Below are 21,968 nucleotides of genomic sequence, written 5' to 3'. Positions count from 1 at the left end.
ATGTGCCAAATGACAATGTTGCGCTTCAGCGCTCGACAAAGTAATTATTTTTAGCTCACACCGGAAGTTTTAAAGTCCATTATCCGCTCCCCATGACATGGACATGGTGATTCCGAGTGGAATCTCTACCTTAAAATATACGGAAGGTCATCATTTTTTTACTTTTGTCATGCGGCTTTTCAACTAACCTTTTCACAGCACTGTGGTGATTGGAAATTACGTAATTTTATGTAGCTAGCAGTCTAGTATAAATATATCTGTAAAGTTGTCCACGTTATCTAGGTTAGGTTAAGTTTAGCAAGTGAGTAGTTGTGTATCTAGCGATTTAAGTTTTTTCCACGTTCTTTTTAAGCGTTTATCTGCGCTCCATTCAAACACAAGAACACGAAGCACCACGTTTTTACAAAATAAAAATAAATTTAGAAAGTGATAGATGCATTTTGTTTACAAGGAAAGAACGGAAGTTCTGCATCGAAGTCGAGTAGTACGTGACATTTCCTTTAGAAATCATTGGAAATTATGTGTCATTGTTCGGTGTGAACGCTTCTTTCCATCTTTTCACTCTTTTTAGTAGACTTTAATGAGTTGCAAGTCTTTTCCTTCCGTAACGCGGGAGTCAAGTTAAGCGCAGCTGTGAAATGTTTCCCGGCGCTCGAATTGTTCAACCAAATAATTCGTGTGACTCAGACACCCAAAATTAACTTATTTCCTGACACGTGCGAATGATTTTTTTGCCCTTAATTCCGAATTTAAAGTATCATAACTTGCATATCTTTCTCAGAGAAAATCACGTTCGCCGCACTTTGGGCGGCGTGAACCAGAGTTAGAGATTTCGTGGACTTTACCGATTTTCTTTAAAGACAAGTTTGTTACTCTATGCATATTGTTAGCTTCTTTTGAAAGTCAGAAGAGTCTCAGTATTCATGGATCATTAAGAACGCAAATGAATAAATTGAATTCGCAGTGTTATCCCTGGCTTTTATGAGCCCGATAACACATTACAGAAAGAGAAAGCGCGGACCATGCTGCTTCTTTCTTAGGGATCAAGCTCGCCAATTGAATTGCTTGTGGGCAATATATCAGGAGGATGAACCGTTTATTCGTGCAGCAAAAATCAAGCAAGAGGCACAAACCAAATTTTCACTTTATTAAGAGATCGATTCATCGGTTGATTAACTTGACCGTGGATAACAAACCTTTCTTGCATAGTCCACAGACTAGACACTGAATGGTGTTTAGGGAGTACATATCCAAGAAATAAAATGTGGTCGTTACCATACGCTGTGAACAGTCAATTTTTCCCCTGAAGCAAACATGAAAAGCATACGACGTTTGTGATTACCCGCCTCCAGCACAAAAATGTGATTTGATTCGATTCCCTTCAACTTCTCTTTCAAATTAAGTTGTTTTGCCAGTTAACGAAGAGTATCATTCGGGATTAAAATATTTCGCACAGTAAATTTACTTACAGCTATCGCATTGTGTTTGGAAATAATAACAAACAATAGAGCAGACTTGTCAGGAAATACTGAAGAGAGGCGCGTACTTCTCACTTACCTTTCTTGAGTAAATGAGGGGGAAATGTGTGCTTACAGCAAATGAGCTGATCCATATTAGACCTAATAGGACGTTCCAGAACATAAAATGCACACTGACATGTTACCAAAAGTGAAATTAAACCTACATTGGGAAATTCAGCAGCAAAATAGACGCTTATTTTTCATGGAGCGGCCCGAATGGGATATCACAGCTCATCCGCCTTCCTCCCTTCAACAAAGCATGAAAATCTGACAAGGAAAAAAAGCTATGACCCCGTTACATCGATAAAAAAAGTTTTTGATGATCACAATTCTACCATTGTTCCTCTATTGCTATGCCCTTCAAAGCTTCCGCGTTATGTTGAAGGTATAAATCATAGGTGGTTTTCCCCTCAGTACCATTTTTTTTCATTTGGATTCATATCAAAGGAATACGTCGATTACTCACCACAAATCGTTTTCTAATGGCGGAAGTTGAGGCAGGTGTTGCACTTACCGATATCTCAAGTAAGCCAGGAGAAAGGTAGGTGTGCTTTTTATCAGACACCTGGTCATATAGATGATTTTTTTAAAGAAAATGCACGCCAAGTTGATTCAGTAATGCCAATCAGTATCAACTAGCACTGTTTACAACCAGCAAGAAGCTATTTTAAAAGATATAGTGTTTCGTTTCCGGGTTAATAATTGTAGTGGACAGCGCGACCTTTTTTTTAATATTTAGAACGTATTAATTCAGCTAAAATTTCATCGGCCTGACAGATGTCCGTTCCTTTTCTACTGTATAACTTTCACCTTATTTCATAGCATTTCACTCCTCAAGTATTATTTTTACTTCAAGTAACACTGCTTTGTATTTTCCGTGAATCTTCTCCAACATGTAACGAGGTTACTCCTGTAGTGAACATGTTTACCTCTATATTCTGCTGTCGTTTAAATGGCTGCTGTCTGGTTTTTGTCGAATGTTTTAATGACCAAACTTGGTTACGGCCCACTGGGTTTTCCGAAGTTGTTTACATTACCAATTACCGCGAAAAGAGATAACTAATTCACATTTTTCGACGAAATGTAGCTTTAATCTAACCTAAAATCACAAAATCGTTAAATGTTTCTATTCGTCATACATTTACTTCCTATTTTTTGTAATTTATTAAGATCGTGTTTTTGCAGCTCGGGGTTGTTTATATTCTCTTTTACCGAAACGTCATTTAACCCGCTAATTAAATGGCTCTCTGTGAAAGGAAACTTCTAATTTCATATACTTAAAGATGGCGTTTGGTGACTCTTTTTAAAGGCAATATTACTGCTCAATTCTTTGAAGTTTACTTCAGTAAGCTAAAACGTCATTGCCTTCTCGCAAGATCGACATATGTGCAGATATATTAAAATGCTGTTGTTGTTTTGTTTCGCATATATTATATTAGTATTTGTCTGGGATCATTTTTTTTCACGAGATACCGCTTTCTCCGTTTATTTGAAGTTCCGACAAGGGTGACTCGAAGCAAGGTTTCGTTTGACGTGATTTTTATGCTCACTGTTTTGTGTTCTAAGCTGTAAAGTTGTCGATCATCTGTCAGAGTAAACGTTTAGCACACCTGATAAACGTCCACTTTACCTGTGTTATATCCGTGATAATAGTGTGGAAATAAATGCCACACATGAAACAAGAAGAAAAGCTTAACCTCTAGCTGAAATAAACTTCCTTACTAAGACAAATACTCATAAAATGAGAAACTCACGGTGATGGTGAGTCAAACATTTCGAGCAAATGATTCACTTAAAACAGTGATGATTATGAACACATAAACATGGAGGACAGACTGAAAAGAACCTTCAATAAACACTAGTGATTTAACCTACACAAAAATATAAAGTATTTCAAAAGTTCTTATTAGATTTTGTCTCTATTATGACAACAGTAGAGCCGGGTAGGTTATTTTTCATTCCCTCATTGGTTCGAAATGTCTACTTTGAGGCTGTTAGCTTTTACAGTGAGGGGTGGTCTTCCTTTCCGCTAGAATAAAGACATAATCATCAAGGAGCTTTGTAAAGGGAACTGTTCACTTTGTTGGAGAAAAAGTCTTTAGCGAGCTTAAAATTCGCGCCAACAATGATTTGCTGGACTGGGTATGTGTCTGCCTTCAAAAATCTTTAGTTCTGGAACAAAGTTTGTGTGTTAGTATCAGGTTTTGGCTAAACCCTCTGCAACAAAGAGCTTATCACAAACAGATTATTTGTGTATGATTATATCATACCTGCAAACAATTTTTTTAACCTCTTCATGACTGTTCTCATTGTAAATGATGCCATGAGGAAAGCTGGAAAGTAGATCGGTATTCTACAAGTGTCATTAAAGCTACAAAATAAAATGAGTTTCCCATCTACTCCTTCCAATAATTCAAAGAATAAACTTCGAGAAGTTTTCGTTATCTTCCAGGTATCTTTTGATTTTTAAGGATTACTTCTTTCTGTGCTTCTACAATTGAATTACACTGTCCATTTTCAATATAAGTGATAAATGTAGACAGGAGAATATATTCTCTTGATGTGGAACGTTGATTTCTATAGTTACCTCTCTACATACATCCCTAGATAAGTTTATTCATCTGCCCAAGGAAATCTTTATAAACTGTGACTATCACCGCCTTGCTTCTAGATTTTAGGATGATTCAAGATTTTAGGATATGAATCTCTGAAGTTGTCTCAGACCTCTGCTCTTCGTGATAAATATAGGATTCTTTAAAAAAATGCAGAAAATTAGATTGAAATTGACTTTCATTCTGTCTATTGAGTTAAAATATAATGAAAAATGTGTGACAAAATGTTTGATATTTGACTAGAATGTATTCATAACTTTAATCTTATCAATGTGTGAATCATTCTGTTTTGTCCGGTTACTTGACCTTTGAGCCAGAATATCTTCGAACCATTCCTAGACGCATTAAGTGCTAAGGCTTATTTTGCGACCTTAAGCTGCTGCAACTTTAGGCGAATGAAGGAACCATGAGGTGACTTATGAGAACTGAAAGCAACGTGACCCTCCTAAAGTTACTTAAGCAATCTAAACTTTCTTTACTAAGATGGCTTTCCTTTCACCATTTATTATTTCTTTTCCACTGTTATATCAGGGTCACGTTTTACTTTCTTTTGCAATATCATGATTCAACATGCTTAAATAAAAAAAATTGCCGTTAATCAACCAAATACAATTTGGTATAACCAGAAAACGTGTTCAAATTGGTCAATAACAAAATTTTCTAAAGCCCCAGGGCCTGCTGGGAAGTTCAGTGTCTAGTCTTCCTTAGCTTGCGAAAGCCTAACATAGAACGCCTTGGATATTTTTTGCAAGATGGCGGGCACGTCTAAGGTGAAAAGAATTTTTCATCTTACTTTAATTGATTTCGGGATCAATAGCTATGAAATTTGGTACAGGAACAGACTGACGTGGAACATGTTGATCCAATAAGAATAAGGTAAAAAGGGCTTATATTTATTTAGAAAACGGAAATTGAATTCGCATTTGCCGAGATTTTTAACTCAGTCAGATCAGAAGCCGTAAGATTATAAGCTTCTGGTTAGGTATAATATGGTGTCCTTCAAAGAAAAATTGCAAAATTCGCAAAACCGAACCGAAAGTTAAATGTTTTATGCTAGACAAAGCCTTAGGAAAGGTGTGATTTAACCATATACAAAGTGATCTGTGAACTCGATTTCTTTAAAGAGCTCCTCGCACACACTGAAATTTTTACGCATCTATAACGACTTAAATTGCAAAAGTTCACTTATGAAGTAAGAACACCTTATTAGGGAACAGATCATCAGATCGCAAGTCCTATATCCAGAAACCTACTTTTCCTGACATAATTATTTTGAGCAAGATAGCTCACAATCCGGTAATTGTTTGAAGAGAGACAATATCGACCTACAAAAGTCGATGGTGAAATATGTCTTTAACTGGACCTACCTAATGAAGTAAGGGTCGGTCAATATTTTCTTGCTTTCTAACAGAAGCCTTAAATTTCTAGTTACGGATTCCTATTTTGTAAAGAAAGTTTTTTCCACCAATTGTTAAATAAGTCTAGGTAAAAACACGAGAGTGCAATTTTTGATATGCATTGGGTGTTTATGAAAGAAAACTTTGCTTGTTAATATGATAAATTTACGCTCCTGGAAAATTTACTTTGCCTTTTTTCTCAGTGCTTCTTTTGTACCATAATTATTTGTTCAGGTTAGTAAAACTGAGCAGCGTAATGACGGATAATGACTTCAACTGACTGACAAAACGAAGTCGATCAGATACCCAGCTTTTGCAACTAGAGGGAGACGCTTCTTTTTTGTGTCAAGGAAACCGCTTTTCTGTACGTTGGTTTTGCATAAACGCATTTCGCTCATCGGTAATATTTTTTTGGTACAATTTCCCTTTTAAAAGCTAATACTCTTTTTCATCCCATAAGCGTTTGGCCCCACCTAGAATCTCGCAGTTAAAAGGATTAACAACTTTTCAAGTACAAATATCTTCAATTTGGATTGAACTAAAAAATGCGAACATAGTACAAAAATGTAGCTAGGTGGTCTCCTATTACGCTCGCCAACCCTGACACTGGGCACTAGCTGGACTTTGAGAGAACTGACATTCTACGACAAATCTAGGGGTTTGAAGAAAAAAATACAGACCTCCTTTTGTCAATAATTAGAAAAAGACTTGACGCCTAAGTTTTTAATATGATATCGCTTTCGCTTCACAACATCCCGTTCTTGCGCCTAGGTCCTATGCAGTTCACAAGAAACGTAAAAAACGCCTCCAAGGGTGCGGGGCTATCACCACAGGACGAAGAATCAAAGCATTTCTTCTTCTTACTGCTTATCAAGGAGCCTTCGAAAGATTAGGGCATTTCCTTGCACGCAGACCATTGGCAGTTCTTCTGGTTTCGTTCATTGTTTTGATTGGAAGCTGCCTCGGATTCATTCGCCTGAATGTTGAGCAGCCCACCATTGAGCTTTTTACCTTCGCCAACAGCAAATCCAGACAAGACTCGCATGATTCCGCACAATTCTTTCCGATTCTTGAGGCACGACAAGAACAAGTAATTATGATATCCAGGAATGGGGACAGCAATCTAAGTGAAGAATGTTTAAAAGACGCCATTATGGTTCACAAAACCATAGTAAATATCGGCGGTTACGCCAATATATATTTCAGGCAGCAATCGCCAATTGCCCAACAAAGAAGCACAGAGAAAAGCTGCAAGATCAGCAATCCTCTTGAGTTAGCCGGAACGCATTTTCAAAAATTAAAAAATCTTTCCTCGATCCTGGCTCGCGAGTTGGTAAAGCCTACTAATGTTCTTTCCTCTGGAAAAACATTTAATTCTTCCTATCAGCAAATGCTGGCCAATTTCCACATAGAACGGAACAAAGATCAATTGACTGCCCGTGCCGACGCTCTTCGAACTATTTACTTCGTAAGAAAGACAACCAGCACAGAAGACTACCAAGACATAGAAAGGTTTGAAGCCTCCTTTAGCAATCTCCTTGATTCAATGGGTCCTCGCATGAAATGTGCAAAACTCTCTTACCAGACTGAGAGAACAGCGACTGATGCCTTGCAAGATATACTGAAACCAGAGCTATGGCCTCTTTGTTTTTCAGTCGTAGCGATTGCTGTCCTTGTCTTCACTGTCATACGCTTTACTTCTACCAATGCCAGTTGTTTAAGGGCAGTCCTCCTGATGTTCTCTTCTCTTGCTTTTCCTTTAACCTGCTCTGCAGGTGTTGTCTCCATAACAAACTCTGCCTTTTCCTCAACGTGCCTCTTTATACCCTTCTTACTATTGGGGAAAGAAACTACAGACGTGGTACTTTACCTCATGGAATGGGAAAGGCAAAAAAAGGTGCCATCACCTGAACATCGCGTGGGAAATTGCCTGGCTAGAACAGGGGTTCTTGCTATGATGACTGCGCTTTGTGGGGCAGCTCTTTATGGAGTGGGAATTAAATCCTCTTTTAATGCCATTTCCAATTTTTCCTTTGCAACACTTGTTGCTTATGTAACATTTTCTGCTTCTATTGTGATCACAATCATTGTGTTGATGTATTTTGAAAGAAAGCTTAAGAAAGTGAACACGCCCTGTGCGACTACATGTGAAAGAAGATTGTCCATCTCTGAATTTGGAAGCGTTGAGCTTAGACTCTCACAGTGCCATAAGACAAGACTGCAACGCATTCTAAAAGAATGGGCTCGGAAAATAACATCCACCGGCGGCAAAATTTTCTCCCTCGGAATCTTTGCCCTTCTCATCACTTTAGTTGTTTTCTCCGCTTTTCAAACTGGAGACAGAACGCGTAACACACAGTTGCGCTATCGGAGTGAAAACTTCAAGCAGTTTAATAAGGCACGACAAGTGTTCCTAAGCAACGAAATTGATGTGAGCATCGTTTTCTCCAAGGAAGTCGACTATTCACTAAAAAGTGTACAAAATCAAGTAATGTCAGCGTGTAAAAAACTGGAAGAGGCCGCTTACAGTAAAGGAAAGTCCCTTTGTTGGATGGCAGGCTTTCTACAGTGGGTCAAACATCAAAACATGAGCTGTTCACATTCAGAGTTTCACTGGTGCTTGGAACTTTTCCTGAAAAATTCCCAGAGTTTGCTGTTTAGACAAGACCTGCTTTTAGAAGATTCTACATCTCTTGTTAAAATATCGGCGTCTCGAGTTCATCTGAGGATGACACTGAACAACCGATTGCGAGAAGCCCTTAGGACACTGAGAAGTGATTTACATGAACAGTCCTCCTTGAAAGGCGTCCCAATCTCCAAAGAATTTTTCAAGATAGATGACCTCGTCGAGTGCTCACAGTAAGAACCTCTTTTGGGCCTTGCTTGAACAAGGAAAGAGCTCCATTCGTGCGTTTCCCGAGAACAGAACACAGCAGCATAAAGCGTTTGTTGAGTTCTACAACCCCAAGCGTTTCGTAAATGGACGCCTTTGTGCCATCAATGGTTCCTACTTGGAAGAAATTAAGACTTTCGACAACAGGTTCTTCGGTATCTCCAATCAAGAGGCACGTGCAATGGACCCTCAGCAAAGAATACTCCTTCAAGTAGCCTACGAGGCAATAGAAGATGCAGGAATGCGGCTTGAAGACTTACAAAAGTGTAGAACAGGTGTTTTTGTTGGTGTGATGAATATCGAATACGGTTCTCTTTTGGCAGACCGCTCAAATTACTCCTACATCAATCAGTATACCTCAACAGGGATAACAGCATCTATTCTTGCCAACAGAGTGTCATTTTGCCTTAATCTGACCGGACCAAGTATTGCCGTGGATACAGCATGTTCCTCATCGCTGACTGCTCTTAAACTAGCTTATGATAGCCTGCATAACGATGATTGCGATATAGCTATCGTTTGCGCACCTAATGTCGTCCTTAACCATTCCATGCAGATAATATCCAGTATGGCTGGACTTCTTGCCCCGGATGGCCGTTGTAAGAGTTTTGATGCTTCTGGGGACGGTTATGGACGCGGAGAGGGCTTTGCAGCGGTTGTACTCAAACTGTCAAAGGATGCTCTTTGTGACAAAGACGATGTATATTGCGAGATCCTTGCATGTGGAATGAACAGCGACGGTCAAAATGCTGTCCCGATCACCGCTCCAAGTGCCAAGATGCAAGCTCAGTTATCAAGAAGCGTGCTAGAGCAGTCAGGAGTGGCCGCAGAAGACGTGGATTACTTCGAAGCACATGGAACTGGTACCGCGATTGGTGATGTAGTGGAAGTCAACTCCATAGCAGATCCCTACTCCAACCTGGCCGCAAATTCTTCACGAAAATTGAGAATTGGCTCTGTCAAATCTAATCTCAATCATACGGAATCTACTTCTGGTCTTGCTGGACTTATTAAGGCCGCCCTGATGATAAAAAACAAGACCTTTGTACCCACCATCAACGTCAAGGTGTTGAATCCCAAACTAAAGCTTGAAGAAAAAGGGATTATTCTACAACAAACTCGTGAGTCTTGGAAAACAGAAAAGGGAAAACCGCGAATAGCAGCCGTTAATTCGTTCGGTTTTGGTGGGTCAAATGTGCATGTTATTCTTCGCGAAGCTACAGCAACACCAGGCTTCCAAGTGGAAAACTTCAAACGCAAGAATAACGTTCTTACTATCACAGCACGTTCTCTAGAAGCTCTTAAAAAGCTGTCACGCCTTTACTCCAAGTGGATTAAAGACAACGCTGAAGAAATGAATGAACACTTTGTGGAAAACTTATGTTTCTCGTTGAACGAACGTCGAAGCCAGTATCCGCATCGCCTGGCAGTTGCCTTTGGGCCTCCTTTCGAAGCATCGAAGTCACTAGAAGCTTTTGCTGATGACTCCGTTGGTTGGGAAAAGACCGCTTCTTATGCTGAGGTGACCTCAAGCGATAGGAAACTGGTTTTCATGTTTGGGGGTCAGGGATCACAATGGTATGCCATGGGAAGGCAGTTAATGGAATGCGAAACTGCTTTCAGAGAGGCAATTTTGACTGTTAGCAGCTTACTGAGAGATATGGGACAGACGTGGTCACTTGAAGACGAATTGATGGCACCAGAAGACATCTCGCGAATATCAGAAAACTACATTGCCCAGCCAGCCACGTTCGCTGTACAGTACGCAACCGCACAGCTGCTTAAGTCCTGGAAAGTCCATCCGTCTGCTGTTATTGGTCACAGTTTAGGAGAGTTCGCAGCTGCCTGTGTTGCTGGAATCATCACTGTCAAGGAAGCACTTCAGCTGGTACTAACTCGCTCCACTCTTCAAGACAAATGCCCAAGCAATGGAAGTATGGCTGCCCTGGGCATGCCTGAGATAAAGGCCAGGGAACTGCTTTTCAATCTAAGGTTAAGCGCCACCCTTGACATAGCGGCAGTTAATGATGCAAAAAGCGTCACTGTAGCTGGTGAGTCGCAGTCCATCGAGGCACTGGGACAACATCTTTCGATGAACGCAAAAAAAGTTTTCTGGCGTGTTCTTGGAACAAATCGTGCATTTCACAGCTCACACATGGAACCCATCAAGAGACCATTTTAGGCAGCTATGAAAAGGATACAGCTAAACCCTCAAGTATCGAAGATTCCAATGTACTCTACCGTTGAAGGCGAAGTTGTCTCGGCTCAGCAGTTAAACAGCGACTATTGGTGGCGAAATATACGCTGTCCTGTTCGCTTCTACTCGGCAATGAAACATCTACTGAAAGATGGTTACAAGCAGATAATTGAGATCAGCACGCAGCCAATTCTTGCCCACTACGTAAAACAGATAGCTCTTCAGGAGAATTTGACGGAAAAGGAAAGGCCCGTTGTTGTCGCAACTCTTCCACGTAAGAGAGTGCCCATCAAGGAGCAACACAGATGCTTTCTTCAGAACACAATATGCAGATTGTATACCATGGGATTTCCCGTAGACTGGACCTTGGTACAGGGGAGCCAATCAGCCAGGTTTATCCGGTCCCCAACATCTCCATGGCTGGAAAACAGCTTTTGGTACAGGGAACAACCACCGCAATCAACAGTCCACCCAATTAGCTCTAAGGAAACCTTATGGAAGCCAACACATCCTTATCTGGCACAAGTCAAAATGACCGATTTATACTCAGGCCTGCACTGCTGGGAGACTGAGATTGACCTTTTCAATTTTCCATCCCTAAAGGACCACGCCCTTATTGAAGGAGGTGCCGTGATGCCCGGGGCTGCTTCCCTGGAGATGGCCTTTGCAATGGTAAAGGACGAATTCGTACATACTTCTGGCCTGGAACTTGGTGATGTGAAACTTTCAAGTTTTCTCACTCTTCCTGAAACACAGGTAAGCGTAGTATACACATAAATTAGAGACAAGCCATATCAGCTAGGTTGAGTTTATCGCAACTTTTTATCCTTTGTTCTTTAGGTTAGATCCTTACGACTTCGCCTTTTAAAGACCGACAAAATAGACAAGGCTCAGTTTCACATTACAAGCGTGCAGGACGACCAGTCTGAAATTATTTTGAGTAGTGGAAACATCTCAGTCGATTTCTTGGACACAAAAGCAAACAGCGAGGAAGAAGGTATTATAATATTCAAATGCGTTTGCGATTCTCCATTTATAGCCTATTTATTTATCCACCCATTTATAGTCATGATTGAAACAGACTATAACTATCACATAGAAATTAAAAGGAGACATTACCCCGTTTTGGCCTTTTACAGCTTGCAATCAAGTTGGCCCAGCCGTCAACGAGCTAATCAGAAATATGAAAGAGGTGCCGATTGAAGGATTCAGAGAATTAACTCAAAAGTATGGCTTTCAGTATGGTGGTGCCTATTCCATCATCAAACAGACATGGCACCGCGAGCAAGAGGGACTTTGTCTGATCGATATCCAAGAATCAGCCATCGTTCAATCAGAAAGTAAAAATTATGTTGTCCACCCCTCCATTTTGGACGCGTGTCTGCAGTCTTGCTTTATCCCACTTGGAATCTCAGCTACTGATGAAAAGTCTGTTTTACCGGTGGGATTTAAGGGCATCACGCTGTACCATGTTCCAAATACCAATCAACTCTATTGTCACGTCGTTGAGGATGCCAAAGAGTTCGCAAAATTCGACATCACGCTTATGAGTCCATCTGGAAGGGTTTTACTAACTATGAGAGAGTTCCGTATCGCAGAATTGAACAGCACACCACGCCGATTTACTTCTGATGGCCTTGTTTATGAAATGAAGTGGATAGAAGAGAATTTACAAGGACAAAGAGCAATGGCGCCAAACTTGACCTGTCTTCTTCTCAGGGACAGCTCCCCTTTCTCAGATATCCTAATCGGCAAGCTTCACGCTGCAAGAGTCAATGTAATCCCAGTTGATCCACCCAATGCTCTATTTTTTGATGCAGAAACAAAAGAAACAATCAGCAGAGAGCTTACTGCCCTACATTCGATCCCTTCATCCAAGCTCAAAGTCGTCAACTTGTGGCCAGTAGAAACCACTCTCCTACCAAACAATTTCGATGTTATCGAAAAAGTACAAAACCTCACCTTCAGCAGCTCAGTTTTCTTAATTCAGCAGCTTACAAGAAACCATTTTCTCGATTCTCGGCTTCTGCTCGTGTCTGAAAGTACACAGCTCCTAAGTACCACAACGAAATCTCACAACGACTCCATTCCTTGGGCTTCTACATTCTGGGGTCTTCGCAGAACAGCAAAGCTCGAAGAATCTGATCTTAGGATTACCACGATTGATCTTGGCGACAAAAATGATAATGATGAGATAGATTTGCTTCTTTCTGAAATCCTTGGCGATAGTATGGAAGAAGAGATTGCCTTTCGAGATAGAAAGCGGCTCATAAATCGCGTTGTGAGATCAAATATTTGCACCGAGCAGCCCACAATACACAGTAATGTTAGCGACTGGGGTTCTTTATACTTGTCATCCATTCCTGCTTCACGGAAGGTCTGCTTTCGCCAGAGGAGTTTTTCGAGGCCATCGCCCTCTGAGGTCACAGTAGAACTGCTTTATTGCTGGACACCCTCTGAGTCAATACTTGATGTAGCCAAACCAGATGCTTGTGTATTCACCGTGGGAAAGGTGATTCATCTACCAAGGGAAGCTGCAAGTAATCAGATACAAATTGGAGACGTTGTGTGCGGCGTTATGGCGTCTGGACGAGTTTCTCGTTCCGTTCCCATGCAAGTCAGGAACATTTTTGTAAAGCCAGCTATTTTGACGCAAGAACAAGCAACATACATCCCTGCCTGCCTTGCCATAGCCTTTCACGCCCTACAACGGATAGGAACGATGGAAGAAAAGAAGAAGTTACTGATTCATCAGGCTCACCGTGGCCCTGGGCCTGTGGCAGTTGCCCTTGCAAAAGCATTGGGTCATGAAGTATTATGATACTTGCCAATCGGTGACAGAATCCACCCTTCGAGAGCTGGGAGCAAAGAGTTTAGCACATCAGAGTCTCACTAGTTGTGAAAATGATTCCATCGACGCTTTTGATGCAGTTTTGTTTTTCTACCCACCCTCTCCGTACGCTCTCCAAAAAAGCAGTCGACGTCTTAAACAAGGAAGAAAAGTCGTTATCTTGGGAGCCGAATTTGATGGTGCCGTCGTGTTCCCTGCAAAGAAAAACGTCCTTATGTAAGAGAAAGCATTTCAGATATCATCCGATCACCGAAGACTTATCAAAAGCTCAGCTTAGAGAGTCTAGAGCTGCTGAAAGGTAGTGGAGTTCTGCAAAAGCTTCTGGAACTCAAGTTGCTATCGACAGACATACCCACGGCAATTGAAGCTGCAAACAAAGCCACTCTGAAAGACTCACCTCCAAAAAGGGTCCTGAGAGAATTTCGAGGCATTTCTTTTCTGGTTCACTCTTTTGCACCATCTGAAGGAGGCAATGATCTTCTAACGATCCCCGTGCTTCCACGAGGTCTGGATGTGTGTGGTCTGAAAGAAAACAGAACGTACCTAGTGGCTGGGGGGACCAGAGGATTCGGATTTGAGGTGGCGCGTTGGATGGCCGAGAATGGAGCAAAGGCTATAGGACTGATTAGTCGTTCCAAGCTCTCAGATACCGAGTATCAAAAAGTACGATATTTAGAGACGAAGACAGGTGCAAAGTTCTATACGTTCCAGGTAATTTGGTGCGTTACCTTTATGGTAGTCAATAGTCAAACGGTTACTACTTCATTTTCGCAACTAGAAATGCTAAGTTGCATTTGTACAATAATTGGAAAGTAACTTTACCTGAAGCACAACGCACGCCAAGAATTTTAAAGACTGTTTTCTATTTTGTCTTATAGATTGATATCTCCAGCCAAGAGCAAATGTTTTCCTTACAAAAGCAGCTCCAGTCTCTTCCAAGTGTAGCTGGAATAGTACATTCTGCTATGGTTCTCCGAGACGAATACATCAAAGATTGGAAATTTGAAAGTTTCACAGAAGTTATGGGTCCTAAGATCAAAGGTGACTATCGGCACTACTTTAATATTTCCTTTAACATCCTTTGTATATTTGATTGACCCAAAAAAATTGAGTTATACCTTTCAACACTTATAAATATAAAATAATAATCATTCAAAAAAATTGAGTTATACCTTTCAACACTTATAAATATAAAATAATAATCATTCAACTTCTACTCTGTGTTTGTTTTCCATTTCATCTTGTATTAATATATGATAAAAGTGCGATGAAAGTTCGAGTGCACCTAAACACACACGATCATACCTGTTTACCATAGGTGAAAGAAGCCCAAACTAACTACGAAAACTAAGTGTACCTGAAGATTCAAAGACACTTAAGCACTATCAATTACTTATTCTCATTTCTTTAAATTGGATTGTGTATATATTATTATCTGGATAACGTATTACATAACATATCTTGATTTTATGAATGAAATGGAGATTGTAAGTGTGATATTTCTTCTAGGTTCCTTTTTACTACACCAAATGAGTTTGGAGATGGATCTAGATTTCTTTGTTATGTTCTCATCTATGGCATCTGTTGTTGGAATCGTGGCATCTTCGTCATACTCAGGCTGTAATGCTTTCCAAGATTCTCTTGCCCAGTATCGAAGACAGGTACTCGGTTTGCCCGGACTTTCGATAAACTGGGGACCAATCAGTGGAGCTGGTGTGATGCAACGGCAGAGTAATATTGCAAAATTGATGGCAGTTGGAGGACTGGGCTTCATAAACGCCAGAGATGGTAAATATGATTTTTGTAACACGCTAATGGTGGTTTTGTATATGAATTTGATTATTCTCATGGGTAATAATTAATGGATTTAAAAGACAAAAAAATTATATCGTTGAGAATAGTGAAAGTAAATGAAAATGAACATGGCTTTTCATATAGTTTGTGAGAGAATAGTTGTGTCCACTGCTCTTGATGCTACAAGGTAAGCCGAGGGAGAGAAATGAGCGTTTTACAAGCGTAGATGAAGAAGCGGTTCACTCCGGGTGACATTAGTTTAAGATCGGCAGCTGACGGTTTTCAGCCAGTAGACGACATTCTTTACTTATCAAAACGTAAGCCACGTACTGGAATTTTTCTCAAAGTACCCAGTCTTACCTATTTCCCCTGTATGAAAGGCGACTGCTTTTTGTACGTTAAGAGAAAAAATTGTTCATCAGTAGTTTCCATGGAAGATTTTCGATTACTTTTCAGGAGTCAATCTGATGGCCAAGGTTTTGACCGAGGAGCCGAGCCGTTTCCAAATCTCTTTATTTGGTGTGGACTGGCCTCGGTATATCAGCAGTAATACCGGACTACAAAATACGCCCCGACTCTCAATGTTCACCTCAGAAATCAGTGTTTCTGAGAGCCGAACTAACACAGCAGAGTCTTTACTGCAAAGAATTCGGTTAGAGAAGGACCCAGATAAGAAAGGCGAACTTATCGTTGAGTATGTTCGCATCTCGGTTGCGGAATTGACAGGCAGTTCATCGCTTTCAGAGACGGATCTAAACAAAAGCTTGTATAGCTATGGTATTGACTCCACTGCAGCTTTGACTCTGAAGATGCTGCTTGAGTCAAACTTGCAGGTCTCTTTTGAGGTGTGTATGTCATTAGATAACTGAAAAACAATGAATTTATAATTTTCCCAGCTGGTGCATTTAAGAAAGTCCCGTTGGAATATCCTTATACGTATCTTGTAACCAAAATGTCTTTTAGTTTGCATAGCAGCATTGTTCTAGGAAATACTCCAATTAAGAACAATTCATTTCGATTCAAATGAGAGACGATTCTCTTGAACCATCGATACTACTAAATACACCCCTATATACCCATATAAGGATCATGCCCTCATATGTGTGGATGGTTTAATCGAATGAAAAGTTTCTATAATCATTCATCGTAACTGGAAATAGTGAATATTTAATCAAATTTTAACGTACGGTAGTGAATTATGTTCAATCGAAACGTCGATGCATGTGAAACTTGTAATTTTTGAAACTCTTGTCTTTAGGTTTACTACTTCATGCAGCCTGACACTACTACACTAAAAATGGCCAGGGACATCAGTGCCAGGCTTCGTGGAAAAGCAAGCAGCCCGAAGAATAGCGAGAGCCAAGAAATTGCACCCGGACAAACCCAGTCATCGGAGGAAACAAATACTTCAGACATGCCGTCCAAGAAGGAGGTTCAAGTCTTACCTCTTTACACTCCTGAGGGATCAGCAATAAAATTCTTCTGTGTTCACCCTACGCTACGCGTTGAATTTGGTTCCCATTTCTACCGGATTTCAAGGACAGGTGCGTATCTGACCGTCATAGAATTTATTTAGCCCCTCAGCCAATGATATAAACATCATTTCAACATCTTTTTTTATCAGTCACTTTACATTTAGTTGTACAGCCAAAGAAATATTTTGCTGTCGTTGTTATAGTTTCAAGGTAATGTGAATCCTGTGGTGACCATAAGGCCGAGGTCGCTTCTCAACCCAGATCTTAGAAGATCTTGAAGTTTTAAGTATCTGACTCTTTAGTATTCCTTGCTTGACCCGGTAGCGAAAGGGGCTAGACAATTATTTGACGCAGTTTACAGGGGTCACATATTCTGGAGATGATAATGATTTCTTCTCCTCCGGATCAACTCCATATTCTTTAAACTTCGTTGATTTGGGCTTTCTCTTGCCCTTTATAAAAGTACACGTCAGAGGTTTCAAACACTTTCATCGTGTGGCTCGCATCTTTTATTCGTCTTTACTAGGACTTAGTATCCTTTTATGCTCTGGGCTTTACTGATCCTACGGTCATCAGTGAGGACTGGGGTGGAGTGCGTGAGCTTGCCGCTCATTACGTTCAGCTGATCACCAACGAACAGCGCCATGGACCGTACTTTCTCGGGGGATATTCATATGGAGGACTTGTAGCGTACGAAATGGCTTCCCTGTTAACAGAACAGAATCATAGGGTGGAGTTCCTTGTAATGATTGACACATTTCCTTGGTCACTGCGTTCACGGACCATAACCACTCGGTTATTTTCCACGAAGGAAGACGGATGGTTGCCATCGCGACATGTTCAGGTTTGTTAAACATTTCAAAGTTGTGTAAATCTTTTATGTTGTTTTAAATTGTTTTCATTGAAACTAGAAATACCTCACTCATAGACATCTTCATAAAGGAAATGAATAAATTTTAGGATTTTTGTCCTTAATTGAGGATTTGTGGACATATTGTAGTACCCATGCCTCATCAGGTGAATTTATGTTTAGTGTGACTCTTCCGATTTCTTTGTTCGTGAACTCTGCGTAAGGAATGCTTTTTCAAGGAATCATGATTTATACGGGTGGATTTCAAATTCGTAGAGAACAATAAAACATTATTTGACGAACCCAAAAAGTAAGGTAAAACAGAGGAATTTTCTCCACGGTGTTTAGAGAATTATCCAGGCGTACTTGTTAACCACCCGTTCCAATCGGTGTACCACTTTTTGGAGGCGTTATCTGTTCGTATTCTAATATTTTAGTGCCCAAGAAAAATTAACATATGCTGTCAATCTCTCTATTCAGCTCCAATTCGAAAGCTACTTGGAAAAGCTTGCAGTAGACTCCCTAAAGATGAATGTTGACGAATATAAACAACTTAGAGATACACACACTCAAGACTGGATCATTGATGAGTTGCAGAAAAGAAGCCTTACGAAAGGTCTTAGCACCTACAATTTAAGGACCCTAAGAGAAGCTCTTCTGAGGAATCAAACCTTTGCCAATAGGACGCATCAAGAATGGCAGCCTGCTGAAGTAAGAGGCACCCTTACTGAATGCCGATATCCATATAATTGTGTTTTAAGGGGCAAGTTGTCCAAATGCCCTTCGGTCAACGAGAAGAATATCAAGCCATGAGACATTATCAATTTATTGGAAACATACTAAGTATTAGTAAATAACTTAAGTAAACTTTTTCATGCTTTATGTTTAATAGGTTCGCTATCGAGGTCCTCTCACATTCCTCAGATGTCAGAACAGCAGATTTTTCCCCCGTAATCCCACATCACGGGGCATCGGGGAAGAATGGAGTCAGTTGGTAGATGAAGGTACCACAGTACTCGTGTGCCCTGGTGACCACTACTCCTTAAGTGAGTTACCTCAAGCACAAGTAACTGGTGGTATCCTTGCAACAGCCCTGGGCTTCACCTACCGCATGTTGTTTCCAGAATTCCCCACACCTCCCAGAACGTTCAACCAAAGACGTGCCGTGGGGAAACTTTCTGGCGGTGTAGGCGTGTTCCTTCACTCAAAAAAAGGTAATTTGAAAAGGGCCTGTCCTCCGCTCGTTGTTTGATGGTATAATATCCTCTTTAAAGGTGTATTCTAGATTTTGGCTGCTTATATGGCTCCTCTAAAAGTCATCGTTTTAATGAGAATGAGTTTGTTACTCCCTTTGTAACTCCCACTCCTGAGGCCATTTACATTGTTTTTGCAGTGTTATAATTGGCCCATGCGGTATTTTCTATTTTTTATTTTCATGGCTGGCCATTGTCATCTTAATGCTTTTGGTCCAACTTCTTGAAATCGCAAAGTGTTGTATAAAAAAAAAGGTTTACAAGACAAGTGCATAAACTTGATATTTTGCTTATTGTTTCTTTCTTTACAATGCACGAAATAAGCTGTCAGACATCTGCCTCAAAACAAGATCTAGACATAGACAAACGTATCCTGTTTGAATCTCATGGGTAACAAATTTCTGTTATACTAGGCAACAAAATGCCGCATCATGGAATGCTATTTTTCCATGAAGATGCCCACAAACTTGAGCTGAGATCAAAACCTGGCGAAGAAGAAGGAATTCAAAACGAAAAAACTAAAAAGATCATTGATCTGAAAGGTAAATATACTTTTTAGTCTACACATCTTTATCAATCTTTTTGTCCTTCGTGAATATTTTTTCTTGGGACGAATTCCCTGAGATAGGAAACATGCTTCTTTGTCAAAAGAAGATCAAGCGCTGAAACCGAATCCCTCATACAGGTCTTACCTCTCCGAAGTTATGTCTAAGATCTGGACATCGGGTCTCTTAAGAAGAGTGTCGCATTTATTTCGTATTTTGTTTCAATGAATTTATCAGTGGAGATCATGCTGGGTTAACTGATTTGGCAAGGAAACGATTGAAGAATTACTTGAGAGGGAATACCATGGCAATAACGCCCATGTGGAAGTTAAAGTCCCTCAACTTGATCCTCTTCTATTTGTTTACCCAATACTTTCAAGTTAAAGATGAGGTCTGATACCTGTCAGGTTGTTATCTTTGCTTTTGGCGAGATACTCGACCTTCACTGTCACACTTAGCCCTCATTCGGACGCCCTGCACCCCGTGACACAAAGAATACCATTGCTGTCTTAGGGAAATTTGAAAAACTGCAGGGGGTGGTCCACAGAAGAGATCGAGGTAATTCTAACTCCAGACTCCAGGCCCTATCCTTAAGAATTATTTATTCCTGCAGCATGCGCATGCATTATAGAATCTTGCTTATAACTCATGAAATTCAACGTTTTTCAGAACTTCGCATGGTGCAGCCAGGAAGGTTTGTCTCCAGTGCCCTGAAGTATACCTGGCGAAAACGAAGAGTTGGAGGTTATGAAAGTGGAAATTTGGGACACATTGCTTCTGTTGCAATCAGTCGCCGCGTGTATAATTTGGAATTTTGTGATTATTCCGACTTGAAAGCGTTTTACGATATGGTAGAAGCTGTGTTCGCTGTCAAGCTATTGACTATCTAGAAATGTAGTCGTGATATTCGGTAGTATTCAGGAATGAATTTGCTAGTTTGAAGTTTGAAGTATCAGTGTCAACGGACACTTAAAATTTAATTATAGTTTCTACCTTTTTTATCCGGCCTACATTAAGGAACTGTGCTCAAAAAACATCGATAAATAGATGAATAAACCGTTTTTCAACTTAGATTTGACATGTTAATCGCATCCTCGTTCGACGACCACTCCTCATCCTTTGCGATAATATCGATAGATAGAATATAACGTTTTGAAATATTTTTTATTGGAAAAGTTGAGAAGCACTGGACCAATTTATGAAAACGGAATGATTTAATTGACAAGAAGCTTGCGTAGTAACCTTTTCCTCAGTTAAGCCAAGCAAGAGAAGTGTTGGCTGGGCAAAAGTAATGTGCAGGCTTGGATGAAAACTTCCTATCGCCTTTTTATTTTCCTCCCCATTCCCTCTTGTTCCTTGTGCTTGGACAAAAAGAAACGGAAAAACGAAACTTCTGCAGAAGCATGAATACCTCGTTATTGGAACTAACTTTCATCGTGTACGAAACCTTCAAATTTACCTTTGGATGATTGAATTTTAAAAGAATGTCATACACTTTCCTTTTTGAGGCCCCAAATTTGGGTGATAATAATTCTGTAAACTTGATAAACTTCATCAGGATGTTACAACAAACAGACCTTTTTTTTTGTTTCATAGCCTCACTTGAGGCTCTCGTTTCCTTTCTAATAGGTAATAGCGTTTCATTGGCCCTGGTATGAATACATTTAATAAATCTGTAACATGCAAATTTTTTCATAGTCAAATCAATAATATTCCATTACTGAAAAGCGTTTTGATTAGGTAAGACATACAAATTTTTTAAAACTTAGGTAAGCTGAGAACAAAAGCCTTGAAGATACCGCTGCAAAACGATGAGGTCTTAGACTGAATTGTTTTAATTATCAATAAAATTGTATAATTTTTTAATCAGAGATGTTATCTATTATTTTCAACTAAATAAACAAATCCATATGTTGGGGTCTGGACCGCAAGTCTTTGAAGTTTACCTGTGTACAGAGGTCACTTGTACATAGAAGAGGCGGTCACCCTTTAGATTCCCGAATCCAAAATGTCACCATCATTATTTACCTGAACATAACGGTCACCGAACTGGATTACCATTAGCGAATCATGACAAACTTTATGTCACGGCTTATTATTAAAATTGTAGCTATTGGGGTAGGGGTCTCACTGAATACAACTATAGATGCTACATGTCATTGCTTGTGACCAAAATATGCTCGCGACATAATCGTTTTCAAACAAAAGTTCCCCTCTCATAACTAAAGTAGGAACCGTGAGAACTGTATTTTATTGTGAGGAAACTCAATGGCGTCCTACATGGGATCAAGTTTCGCGTTCTGAAATCTCAGTAACCCATAACATATATGTTTTCGTCATGAATAATCTTTCATGGTAAGTATGAGTGTCATTGTACGCCTTTCCTATAACGAAACTCAGCAAAAACTTAAATAAACTCGACCTCCATAAAAGTCCGGCACAGGCGGGCCCTTTCTCTTATTTCTTGTGTCGCTGTTAATTGTTATTGTTAACAAAATGCGAAAGAGTAATTATCTTTACATAATTTTTAAATGTCTGTCAGTATGCGGCACCCTTATATAAGGGTCACCTAGCCATTTCC

General features: G+C 40.1%; 1 protein-coding gene and 1 pseudogene across 2 annotated transcripts; both read left to right on the top strand.

The window, feature by feature from the left end:
- The first annotated feature begins 2,005 nt into the window (after positions 1-2,005).
- LOC136281532 (patched domain-containing protein 1-like) lies at positions 2,006-8,392 on the top strand. Of its 2 annotated transcripts, none has more exons than XM_066168069.1 (2): positions 2,006-2,061; positions 6,301-8,392. In XM_066168069.1, the coding sequence occupies exon 2, from the start codon at positions 6,626-6,628 to the stop codon at positions 8,390-8,392; it is 1,767 nt and encodes a 588-aa protein (XP_066024166.1). In that variant the 5' UTR covers positions 2,006-2,061; positions 6,301-6,625. The 2 variants fall into 2 exon arrangements, 1 of the variants encoding a protein (XP_066024166.1); XR_010717823.1 differs by lacking the exon at positions 2,006-2,061 and adding an exon at positions 4,875-5,008 and having other exon boundaries at positions 6,301-6,429.
- On the top strand, positions 8,367-20,458 carry LOC131790860 (mycolipanoate synthase-like; annotated as a pseudogene).
- The last annotated feature ends 1,510 nt before the right edge of the window (positions 20,459-21,968 follow it).

Source organism: Pocillopora verrucosa, chromosome 1 (genome assembly GCF_036669915.1).
Source record: "Pocillopora verrucosa isolate sample1 chromosome 1, ASM3666991v2, whole genome shotgun sequence".
NCBI classification, from domain to species: domain Eukaryota; kingdom Metazoa; phylum Cnidaria; class Anthozoa; order Scleractinia; family Pocilloporidae; genus Pocillopora; species Pocillopora verrucosa.
Note: the sequence above shows the minus strand (reverse complement) of the source record. Positions and strands in the feature narration are given on the sequence as shown.

Coding starts and splice junctions, on each gene's coding strand:
- LOC136281532 (XM_066168069.1), top strand. CDS start 6,626: ATGATATCCAGGAATGGGGACAGCAATCTAAGTGAAGAATGTTTAAAA.